This window comes from Eutrigla gurnardus, assembly GCF_963514095.1.
Source record: "Eutrigla gurnardus genome assembly, chromosome: 1".
Classification (NCBI taxonomy): domain Eukaryota; kingdom Metazoa; phylum Chordata; class Actinopteri; order Perciformes; family Triglidae; genus Eutrigla; species Eutrigla gurnardus.
The window spans coordinates 1,178,770-1,191,257 of record NC_139915.1 but is presented as its reverse complement, the minus strand read 5'-3'; the positions used below and the strand labels follow the sequence as shown (position 1 = coordinate 1,191,257).

At 41.8% G+C, this 12,488-nt stretch overlaps 1 protein-coding gene across 5 annotated transcripts; it reads right to left on the bottom strand.

The window, feature by feature from the left end:
* Positions 1–166: 166 nt before the first annotated feature.
* sltm (SAFB-like, transcription modulator) lies at positions 167–11,962 on the bottom strand. 5 transcript variants are annotated; one of them, XM_084015121.1, is made up of 21 exons: positions 11,809–11,962; positions 10,183–10,270; positions 10,019–10,074; positions 9,790–9,817; positions 8,252–8,433; positions 7,593–8,203; positions 6,967–7,010; positions 6,780–6,886; positions 6,545–6,694; positions 6,339–6,451; positions 6,099–6,259; positions 5,907–6,010; positions 5,756–5,812; positions 5,529–5,668; positions 5,248–5,428; positions 4,679–4,803; positions 3,076–3,249; positions 2,098–2,409; positions 1,848–2,004; positions 938–1,092; positions 167–851 (listed from the first exon to the last, which is right to left on the bottom strand). In XM_084015121.1, exons 1-21 carry the CDS (start codon positions 11,941–11,943, stop codon positions 740–742), a joined length of 3,192 nt encoding a protein of 1,063 aa, XP_083871247.1. In that variant the 5' UTR covers positions 11,944–11,962; the 3' UTR covers positions 167–739. The 5 variants fall into 5 exon arrangements, with proteins under 5 accessions (XP_083871247.1, XP_083871243.1, XP_083871244.1 ...); XM_084015117.1 differs by having other exon boundaries at positions 7,593–8,433; XM_084015118.1 differs by having other exon boundaries at positions 6,780–6,883; positions 7,593–8,433.
* Between the last annotated feature and the right edge of the window lie 526 nt (positions 11,963–12,488).

The following is a 12,488-nucleotide window of genomic DNA, read 5'->3' as shown; positions in this document are numbered from 1 at the left end:
CCTCTTCAAATGCAGACTTCAGGCTGAGAAACCCAAACTGAAGAAGAGATATCCGACATTCATGTTATCAAACTCTCAGAGTCGTTGCATAACAATGAGCAAACATAATAAATAATGTGTAATGGTCCTTTCAGAGACTCGGACACCAATGAACTCTCTGCAGTAACAGATTTGAAAGTCAAATTTTATTTCAGACACACAGGCCTTTATACAACTCAACTCATGGCCTATGCTACGATGCAGGCCAGTTTTGTATGACATCGTTTGAGCTAAACCAAGTACTTCTTACAAAACAGGACTTCCACACGGTATGTCTTTAAAAAAAAAAAAAAGTTTCCTCACAGAGAAAAAGTCCAAATGAGTGAATGATCCCCGACATAATGAGCTCTATAATACAATAAAATAAGACGTATTACACAGGAAAACTGAGTGTGACACTAGGCTATTGAAAATATACAATAAACACTCTGAGGAGAAGTTGCTAACATCACTTGAAAAGTTGTTACAAAGACCTATTGCTGTACAATATCTTCCTAACTGTTAAATAAAATGTACGCACAGGATTGTTACAGCAACGGCAGAACTGTCAGGAAAACCCGAGATCAACACAAAATAAAACGCTGTTGTCAATCTCATGGCTACAAATGTGCCGACGCAAACAACTAATAGTCTAAAAATAAAGAGTTCAGAAAAGTCTTTACATTTCCAGGTGCTTTAAAGTTGCAGACGTTGGTTGCACTTAAAACTGCCGCGGCGTTCCTTTGAAGGGCTTGAACCCGCCCACGTTGCCACCGCTGGGGATGGAGCTGTTGGTGATCTGTACGATTCGGTTCATTCCAGACGAAGAGTGACTGCACACAAAAACACAGATCCGAGTGTAAGACGGCTGAGAAAAGGGATCGTACCACTCAGATTTATCATTTGTTGGTTTGGCTACCTGGAGGAAGCCATCATGCTGCCCCGGCTGTCTCCCATTCTGCGGTTATCAGGGAAGCCCCGGCCCTGGGAGCTTGATCCGCTGTGCCACTCCTTCCTCAGTCCCTGATCCCGACTGTGACGCTCCACCACGACCTGGCGGCCGGAGCTGAACGGCTGCAGACGGAAGAGGTTTAGAGTCACGATGAATTGTTGAATGTACTACAGCTTAAAACTCCAGGTGTTGTAAAATGACTTCATTTACAGGACTGACATGTCATCAACAACACTGGTACACTTTCTCCAGCTGAATAGAATCCTGAGCATATTTTTAAAAATGTGATAATGTTAATATTTCAGTAATTTAAATGTCAAAAAAGTGTAGTAGTATTTAGTATTTCACACAGCTGAAGAGGATGTCTCTAAAATGTTTTTTGTCTGATTAACAGTTCAGAACCTGAATGTGATCACTTGAGTTTGCTTGTTGAAAATCATGAGATTAATACAAGTTCTAAGGATTGACTAATCAATCAATTACTAACTTCAGCACTAGCTTGTGGTCTTAAGAATTAAGTCAACCTTAAGACAGTCACATGACCCGTCTGTACCGTTGGTAAAGGATTAGTAAAGGACGTTATGATGAATTCATTTGCTGTTGATACCATCTCTTCTGTTAATATTACCACTACTGTTAGTAGTTGGAACCCAAGAGTCGTGGCTGCACCAGATTTCTGCCTAAAAGCCTATTAAGGCAGTGTTTTCTCACCACTGTCGCTGTAACGCTGCCTCTGGGTGATGATGGGACTTTGAAATTGTATTGACTCTTTTGAGCGTATTCTCGTCCTGCTCAATGTGTTAAATGTCCTGAGATGACTTCTGTTGTGATACGACACTATAAATACAATTGAATTGAAACTTTACGTTAAGCTGACCTGATCATTCATCACCATGGGTCTCCCTCCATCGCGATCATTAAAGCTGCTCCTTCCTCGGCTAGCCGAGGTCCCTCCTCTGAGAACCGGGCCTGGACCATCTCTGCCTGACCGCTCTGCACGCATGCGCATCGGCCCTCTGCTCAAACCAGCATTACTGCAGGAAAGAGGTTTAACACAAAGAAGTTAGCTTCCACTAACGGTGGTGGGAAGTTATCCGATGATGCTTCCTGTTCTGCATTTTATTCACCGTATATCCCCCTTATTGGTGTTCACGCCGCCGTCATTCTTCCATCCATGCCCTCCGTCCCTGGGCGAGCGGTTGTGCGACATGCCGGGCATCGCAGCTCTGGCTCCCATGGGGCGATCGTGCATGGGCACGGGCCGCCTCTCGTCTCGGTCCCTGCGGTCGGTGTCCCGGAGTTCGGTGCGTGGAGGAGGCGGTGGCTCGGTTCTGCGGACGGTTTCAAAGCTCTTGGGGTAGCGCTCGAAACCAGAGCTCTCTCTGTGGGGAGCAGGGCGACTCTTCTTTACCTCCGGCTCACCGTCAAACCTGTTCCGTCTGGCAACAAATGACCACACTGGGATTAGTCACATCACAAAATGTACTGACATTACTATGTCATGGTTGTATGCTTCTGTATGTTTACATCCATGTTTATCCAAAATATCATCACATCACCGTTTTATTGTATTAGACGTGTGAAATTGTCATAATTTGCATATGTATTCTGGAGGTATAGCTCAGTCACAGTGGCATTTTACCAAATTCTGATCAGGTCTACCTTGAGTCAAAGTGGATGTTTGTGCCAAATTTAAAAACGTCCTCAGATATCACGTTCACAATAATGGACCGGGCATTGACGCAGCACCCTGGTGACATGCGTGGCCAGAGACACATCCAGGCTGCTGTACTCACAATCTCAGGAACACCTGCAAGGAATTTCTTCAGAACTTAGCACAAACATCCCAGATTCAAGGGTGAATTGATTATGTTTAGATTCTGGAGACCAGTGGTCAAGTAGTCCACCATAATTCACAAATTGATATGCTAATTATGACAACTTCTACGAATGTCTAAATAAGATAAAAAAGTGATGACATTTTGGACACACTGGTTGGCGGAGGCATAAAACCACAAGGTAGTTTCCCACTGCAAAGTGTCTTCTGTAAAAAAGGTGTTTTATTAGGAATATTGTTGCCCCAATGGACCACTAGTCATTTGTACCTTTCATACGTGTTGGGCTGCTCGGCCGCAGCGTCTGGAAAGCGCCCCCTCTCTCTGGGAGTGAAGTTTGAGAAGCGGTTCTGCTGTCTGTTGTAGTTTGAGCCTTGGTTCAGACGGACATCAGACTCCGACTGCATCTTCTTGTTGCCGTTCCAGTAGGAATCGTCTCTGCGGCTGAATGCAAAACATACCTCATGAGTACTGAGACTGGATAGTTCCAAGATTAATTCACTGCTGCGTTATAAATCTATACAAGTTTCTATTTAATAATGCACCTGAATGCACCTCACATTTATGTAATAGACTGAGACAGAAGATTGTAATGAATGTTTCCTTTGTATTCTCCATGAATCTGCCAGTATAATATGGAGATCTACAATCATATCAATATTGATCAATATGTGTATGTGTTAGGGGTTGGGGGGAAATCAATTCTTAGAAGCATCGCGATGCAGAAGTGGACGATCCTGAATCGATTCACACATTTTTTTTTATTCCGTATCGTTTACGGAACGCAAAAGGCGGAACTCGGAAATGCAGCGCCCAGACAGACGCGTGGCACCCGCTCCATTTACACCGATAATGTTTCATCATTCATGGCCGAAATAAACACCATTACTGTTTGTACATGTTGTGGAAGTCCCGGACACACCGGGAAACTAAACGGCGTCCTGTCTGAGTTTCTACCTTTACCCGGAGGGGGATCGGTGAGTCTCATAGAGCTGTATTCACAGCAGCGGTCGCTATAAAAAAAACACGTTGTGATTTAATTACAATTTAAGGATAAAGAGTATCCCGATGTATCAACGATTAGTAAAAAGTCAGAAGTCATGGTTTGTTGCGTCTGTCTGTTAACACGATACGAAAATAACTTTAAAAATGCTTGTTTTGGCGTTTGGTGTTAGCTAGGCTAACACGGTAGCGGCTACGTAAACACTGAAGGTCGTCTCGGCGTAAATACGGCAGCGACCTTGTTTGTTCCACGGACAGTCTCTGGTTTTACTTGTGTGTTTGTCTCTGTATGAAACATAAGATACTATCTCAGGGCGCCGGGAGACCACAGACCGCTACGCTGTGATGTGTTGAAATGCAGCTGCATTGAAATATATTTTAGACTACAGTATACTGTTTTCTCTCAGGGATATATATGCTCATCGCCTGTACTCATAAAAAATAATGTCTACTGGTGACAAACAAAAGCCTTTTCTGTCATAAAATAAATGTAATTAACCTGTTGGTTTTCTATAATGATTATCACAAAAGCAGGAAGTGACGCAAACTCTTTTGTACACAAATAAATTGCTGCATTGGGATGCATCGATAATCTGTTTATAATGGAATCGTTGACCTCTGAATGGAATCGTGAGGTGCTGAGAGATTCCCTAGTAAGTGTGAACCACATCAGTGTTTTGGGGAGATTTATGTATTTTGTAACCTGGCTTAATGGAAACACACCGAGAACACCAATGACTATATATATTTATAAATTGTGTCAAATGTGTATTTAAGTGTATTTCCGTCTTCTCATTTATAGTTACAGTTGAAGTACATTACAATACTATGTATGAAATGCAGAAATGCAATAGTTTAATAGTATATTTACCCGTGTTCAACTTCACGGCCCCTTTTGAGGTTGTTTCTCTTTTCTTGCTCATAACGGAGCTGTTCCTGCTGTCTCCGCAGTTCCTCACGCTCACGTGCCATGCGTTCTGCTTCTTTGCGTCGTTCCTGAAATAATATTCAAAAGCACTAATTATTATCATTTAGTGAAGGGGATATCATTATACCATTACAAGCAGTAAGAAAACCAGTCCGAGTGACTTAAACGACGGTCTAAAACAATATGGAAGCATGTAAACACAAGCAAGTCAAAGTGATTCATTCTTGTGAATGGAGACAGCCGTCTTTCCTTTTGTCATGCTGCATGCCTGAACTGCCACGGCTGCAAATAATTAATTCTTGAGATTGGGTTTTTAAGGAGCATTAAAATCCAGGTAAAATAAATTAAAATGTGTTGTATTAATAGAATCAACACAGTATGCTGCAGCTGAGCAATGAAGTAAGCACAAGTTTAACTGGAATACACATGCAAATCTCATATTTTACTTTACATCTTGACTGTGTTACCAGTCGTTGTACCAGAATATTAATTTGTCCATGCGCCTGCTGTACCTGCTCTATACGGATTCTCTCTCTCTCCAGCCTCTCCCTCTCCAAGCGCTCCCTTTCCAGTTTTTGTCTTTCCATCTCGAGTCTCTGGCGTTCCCGGAGCAGGTTCTCCCGTTCTTCACGCTCCCGTAGCAGACGGACGCGCTCACGCTCCCGCCGTTCTTGTTCGGCAATTTCACGTCGCCTAAAAACAACAAGTAGCCCTCGTCTTAGAACTTGAACACAATAAACAAATGATTAATATGATAAAAATAGAATTCATTTTTAACTGTAGGATATTGGACCTGCGTAACTCCACGGCTCTACGGACACGCTCCAGACGAGCCACCCGTTCACGCATTCTTTGCTCCTTCATCTTCTCAAAAGGCAGGATATCTTCGCCCTTGTTGATAAAAGGCCGCTGCTTGTCTCTCATCATCTCCAACTGGTCGGGGGAGATTATAGTTATTATTTATTTTTTAAAGGCTCAGAAATGTGAAATAGGAAACTATGTCCAGTAAGAGTTTAATACCTCTTCAGGAGGAATCAACCATTTTGGTCTCCTTTGAATATTCATGTTGACAAAAGGCTGGGAAAAGAAAGAAAACAGAATCTCATTTAACATCCTCTGATGGCAAATTTAATGCTGCAATAGAAATTGTATCAAATAGAAATAAACATACTTTATCAAAATACCTTCCCCTTCTGAAAGGGGGTCTCATTTTGCCAAAATTAGGATCTCCTTTGGGATGATGTACCATCATCATCTTGCCAGGGCTCTTTGTCCCTAGATAAAATAAAACACAGTCAGATAAATATACCTATTAATTCAATCTGATTTCCTCAATTTGATCTGAAGAGGAATGAAAACCTACTCGGATACTTTCTGTCGTCCTTCTTCAAAGAATCTTGCCCCGAGTTCGATGAAACAGACTCAGATTTCCCACTTCTGGCATCCTGTTTCTTGGATAAATCTTTGTCCTTTTCAGAGAGTTTATCCAATTTCTTGTCCTCTTTTTTGTAAGATGGCTGTGCTCTGCACGTAAGAAGAACATAGGGTTAAATGTGCTTTCAATTAACAAATGATTCACTTTTCTGTTTTATCCGTCACCTACTTGTTTGTCAGTTTTATCCCCGTGGAACTGCGCTTATCACTTGATTTGCTGGAACTTGCTTTGTCCTCGGCTTCCTTCTTTGAGCCCTCTTTTTTGAATGGATCATTTTTGGCCTAAAAAACAGCAGCAAAATAAAATATAATGACTAAATATAACGGGTTGCATTAGATCAATCGAAGGGCTTGAAACTATTGTGACTAACTCACCCTTTCAACGTATATCTGCTGTCCATGGAGCTCTGTACAGTCCAGGTGGGAGACGCACCGCGTCACCTCTGTACTGGAAGACATCGTCACCAAGCCATAACACTTTGAGCCCGGACTGCGAGCATTCGTAACCACCTTGGCACTCAAAACCTGTCGACAACAAATTTCAACATTTTTCTGACACTGAACATAAAGTTACAGGGACGGTTTCAGACATATTCAACACACTGTTTACCTTTCCATATTTGCCAAACAGGTTCTTAAGATCAGCTGCTTTGGTGTTTGAAGACAGGCCGCTCACCCATAAGTTACGAGAAGAGCTGTTGCTGCTGACGACTCCTGCTAAAGAAGTTTGAATGAAATGAGAAGTTCTTCCCTTTGTTTTTAAATTTCTAACAACATTTGGACCTAATAATTCTTACCCTTTTCATCTTTTGTAGCTTTTCCATCTCTGTCTCTTGAAGAGCTACAAAGCAAACGTTGCAACAACAAACAGAATAAATGAGTGAACATAAATAAAACCTGATGTAGAGTGATGGGCATTCATCTAGTGGAATAAAACACCATATATTGTTCTTTTCAGAAAAATAAATCCTGTGGGCAAGGCGTTGATCTGAACCAATGTCTCAAGGGCTTGAATTCTTTTCCAGTGGTGAGATGGGTGAGGTTGACAGCCAATTTATTCCCTGGACCAATGAAATCTTCGGAGGTTTGTTCAACCACACAGCGAATCATTTGACAAAAAGAAAAAAACACTGCCATCGCGGGGACTAATGCTCTTTTACAATGCCTTTTGTCGAACTGGGAATGGCTTTAAAACTGCTGGAAAGGTCAAAGTAACAAAATAAGGTGTTTTCTCAGCTCCCGGTTAATGTCAAAATGTAACCAACTTCAGAAAAATAAATCAAAGCCGTAAATGGCAGGATTAGGTACATCAGTGAACATTTCCCTTACGAAAAAAAAAAAATCTTGAGGCTACCCACAATGTTGCGTTCTTAGTGAGCTGGACTTGGTAGTAGTATCAAAGAACTGACATAGAAAGACAAACCTCTTTGCTTGACCTGATGCCCCAGTAGTGGAGGGGCCTTTCTTCCCAGAATCCTTATCTTTGTCTCCCGTTTCAGCTTTCTTCAGGGCGTCTCTGCCGTCTTTCTTCGTGGGATCACCCCTGGACCCGTCATCTTTCTTACCATCTTTATGGCCCTCGGTCTCTTCCAGCTTCAGGTCATCATCTTGGACCATCTCAGCAGAGGTATCTAGCTCATCATTGCCCTTCTCAGCCTCTGGATCTGGAAGTTTCACATGTTTACCTGTTTCCAGGAGATCATCACCATCAACATCTAGGGTGATGGCATCTTCATTTGGGATTGAGACGGACAGGTGATCGTCCTCGGCTTCTTTCGAGGAATTCATGGCATCAGAATCCACCTCTGGCTCAGCCAGTTCAGTCACCACCTCGGCATCAGCATCCTCCTCAGCCTCTGTGTCCACCTCTGGCTCGGCCTCGCCATCCACCTCTGGCTCGGCGTCCACCTCTGACTCGGCCTCAGCCTCAGCATCCACATCTGGCTCGGCGTCCACCTCTGACTCGGCCTCAGCCTCTGCGTCTACCTCTGCCGCCACCTCTGGCTCGGCCTCGGGATCCGCCTCTGGTTCAGCCTCAGGATCCTCCTCTGGCTCGGCCGCCTCCTCTGGCTCGGCGACCACCTCTGGCTCTGGCTCAGCCTCGGCGTCCACCTCTGGGTCAGGCTCTGAATCAGCCTCAGCCGCCACAGCTTCTTTCCCTGGTTCAGCCTCAGCCATGGCCTCAGCCTCAGGCTGAGCGAGGCTGTCCTCGCAGGGTGCAGGCTTAGAATTTTCGCGAGTACCATCATCTGTATCAGTTACATCTGAGGGATTTAACAAGGATAAACATGGCAAAACACAACTTTTAACATTGACATGTCGCATTTTACGTGACCTAAAAAGTAGAATAGAAAGCACATTTAGTGTTAATGGTCATCGAGGGCGTAGACACCACAGGAAGACACAAAACACACACTCTTCACTGAAAACGGGGGGTGATTCAGTGCTCTTCATTTCTTGACACATGTATGGTACTTCAGTCATAAGTCACACTGAGCTTGCAGTTCCAGATGCTTCCTACAACGTGGCAGTTCTCCAGGAGTCTTGTAACAAAGTTCAAATGAGGAAGAACAACTCATCAGTTTATCCTTCAGGTTTTTTTTCCATTATGCAAAATACATCCCCAGCTGGTCAGTCCATGGAAACTCGTCTCGAGTTTTAGGAACTTTTAAATATCTTCAGATTCTTCTTCAGTGATCAATGTCATCAATATTATCAGTAGATTTCAGAGAAAGTATCTTTGATCATCAAATCCAACTGGCTGTAATGTGTCCAGTCAACTGTACACAACTGTGTACAAAACGCGTGTCCCTTTGGTCATAACAGTCTGTCCTTCCAGTGCCAGGCCATGCTGTATGGCATATCTTCACTGAACAAGTCATGCTTGCTGGGGCTGTGGTCAGCTGGTAGGAATATGTGCAGTTTTGATGGATGCTCCCTGCATTGTATGAAGGTTCTTGATCTTTCAGTTGCATCCTGACTTGAGGCTTCTGCATCTTTACAAAATGTTTGAAGGAGTCTTGTGGTCCTTGAGCTAGCCAAGTCCCAGCCTGATTCACAGGCTGTCTCACCTGAAAAACCTGTAATAAGGTTTCTGATTCCTGTTGTAAAAGGAGCAAAGTATGTGCACTTCTGTCCACCAATTTTAAAAATGTCAACAGGAAATGCAATGATCCTCGAGTTGTACAAGTTGTTGCTTCTTCCAATTCATTGAACATAAAATGTCATCTTGTCTGAACACTCATGGTTGTTTCCCTGTGGAATGTGGGGATTTTAATGCCAGAGGCAATGGAAATCCATAGAAGCAAACGGAACATTTCTTTAAAATATTTTGAGTAATCCATGGAAGTTGTGTAGCTGAGTGAAGACAACCCACTTCCAACGGCTCATATGTGTATCTATAAGAAAATGGGTGATCTTCAAAAGTCTTCATTAACCATAAACTTGGTGCTCTCTTTAGCACATTGTGAACTCTATAGTGCAGTAGCTAGCAGAAGCATGAAATACCATTCCACGTGGGTTATGCATTTTATCACGAGGTCTCGTCGTCAAACATGTTACCCGTTAAGAAGAAACAATCTAAGTGTTAGCATTGGGAATTAGTGAGACAGCAGACATACCTTTTTCAGATTCATACTCTTCAGTTTCCTGGAAAAGAAAACACTGAGTTGATAAATATTTAAATGCAACAGAGGAGGTTGTTATAACTTTGTGTACAGATATAACTGCAGTGGTCAGAGGTTTTCCTAATATAAAAGCATATGCTAAGCATGTTAAAAAATAAAAAATCACTACACAAAAGCATCTTTCTTGGCAAATATGTATGCAACAGAAATGTATGCCAATCACCTTGGAAAGCACATCCTCCTCCCCTGCGGTGTCCACATCTGAATCCACTTTTTTTCCTGAAATATAAAATACATAAAATTTAAAAAAAATCTATATGCAAACAAATAATTAGAACGTATGGCCTCACTTTGCCACCCTGTCTCTTCAATTAAATCAAAAGTTACCTTTGGCTTTCCCACCTTTCCGAGATGATGCTTCAGTTGAAAGTGGGATTTCAATATTTTCTGTGTCACCATCTTCATCCTCAAGAGCCTGAATAAAGATAATAATAAATATTAAAAAAGGATTATTTTTATTATCCCAGAGACAATATCCTTGTCTTTTATGCTGTTTTCATCGTTGACCAATTGTCTAGTCCACTTTACTTAACTGCCTGGTAAAAAGTAAACTGAGCAAGATACGATACACTAGTAAAAAAAATACATCCACATATATGCAGCAATGAACACCTTCCTGTCACTGGGGTACTGGCAAATGCAAGAGGAACTCTCTGCTGATCTCAATGACAACTTTGAGGCATAGGGTGGATTGAAATTTAAAAAAGGTTTTAATGTGAGGTTCACTAATGAACGCCTTAGGATCGTCAATCTGACATATCCTAAAAATGTGAAATTATGGCTAAATGTTTAAAGTTTAAATGTAATTTCTGTGACCTAAAGCTAAAACAAAATGTAACTCTGCTACTAGAACAGCAAGGAGAGATCTTCTCACGGACACAAATCAATATGCACCAATACCAATACCCTATAGTCACTTACTCATAAAACTACCTTGATACAACATGTCAGCTGAACCTACTAAACTGCAATAATCAGATGTAAAATGATTTTTCTTAGGTTTTGTGTTTTACTTTTAATATTTATTGTACCTGCTGTTAAACGGTTAAAAACAACATCTCTGCTGCAAACAATGCTGTTTGTATCAGGAAAACACAAATTTGAATGTTAAAATGTCAGCAACAGCATCGTGTTGTATTTATTAGTTGTTACAGATTATTTGATTGAAATCAAACATGTTTTCAAAGTTATTGTTGAATGTAATGGTATTATTAAGTGCCTGAACTCCGTCTGAAACACTGGTGACGGTGCATCCCTACCCAAAATGTAATCAATCTAAATTGTTCACCAGTCGAGGTGTGACGTTCATCTATTCAGCCCGCATGTGTCATCAATTCAAACACATACGATGTAATATAACGCTAGGGAATCATTCTACCAAATGAAAGTACAAAAACAAATCTGCTTTTAGGGTTGTTTAAAGTCGCCGGTAACGTTTAATGAGCATGTGCGTGGTCTTCCGTGTAATTAACGAATCACTCCAACAGCTAACATCTATCACCCGCCATTTGTTGATGTCCAATTAACATTTACACTAAGAATAACTAACGTTAATTTATCATTATAGGCCGATGTCAAACACTCAGAAGCGAATATCACACGTCGAGGAACAGACAGCCTGAACAGGCCTGTCGTGTATGTGATGCCCCAGGATTTAGAGCTAACGTTACAGGATCATTTTCTCTCGGTAACGTTAACCATTCAAGCTCAAGTTTCACTTTTTTCGACAGACGTGAGTGGTGTTAGTGTTTTACCCAGGTTGTAGTTGAATGGTCAAAATGAATTAATTCAGCAGTTTAATGGTTAACCTGACTAAACAACCAAGCGTTAGCAGGAAATCGGTCATAACATTAGCGTTATCGTTAGCTTTAGCATCTCTGTATCGCATTCTCCAGCTCGGCCCCCCCTTCCTGAGACACAATCGATTTTTTTAATGATTATTTTTTTAGTTACCTGTCTCAATCTGGCGAGAAGAACACTCTTTACTCCAGAAGTGTCCAAATTCCTTAGTTTGAGCTCGGATTTAAGATCAACAACTCGTAATTCTGTTATTTTCTTGGACTCCGTGGAAATGGCACCCGTCGCCATTTTACCTCGCTCTATCCGAATGTTGCGCAGGCGCAGACCGTTTCCCCCAGCTTCTTCTTCGTTCTCTTCCTTGTCGTCATCAAATGGCGCGACGCCGCCAACTGTAGTTGGGGAGCCATCGGGTTAATTGACAGCTCTTTAAACAAACTGTATTTCAGGAATGCTATAGTTTACCATCCATTTATTCCAGCGGCTCCCATTCAATAATTCAGGTGAAGACACTTACCCAACTGTTTGTACATAATCTACATCAAGCTGCTTCTGTTGTTGGTTTCAAAAGCTATTAAGTCTTTCCTCATACACCACCCTCAACCACTCTGATTAAAGGACTCACAATTTAAGGGGTCACAGGGGTCAACACCCATGTTGTATGTGTTTAATCTCAATTTAAAAAGAAACACTGATTTAATGACATTCATATGATGTGGGATGTCTAATTTAATTACAATATTATGTGACTATTCGTGATGGATTTGAACCATTCAGTGGTTCAGTGGATAATAGGTAGCCATCAATCTCTACTTAAATAACGCTAACTTGCAGTC

Coding starts and splice junctions, on each gene's coding strand:
- sltm (XM_084015117.1), bottom strand. CDS start 11,943: ATGGCGACGGGTGCCATTTCCACGGAGTCCAAGAAAATAACAGAATTA. Junction 10,075..10,182: donor GAAAGGTGGGAAAGCCAAAG/GTAACTTTTGAT, acceptor TTTATATTTCAG/GAAAAAAAGTGGATTCAGAT. Junction 852..937: donor AGCATGATGGCTTCCTCCAG/GTAGCCAAACCA, acceptor TTTTGTGTGCAG/TCACTCTTCGTCTGGAATGA.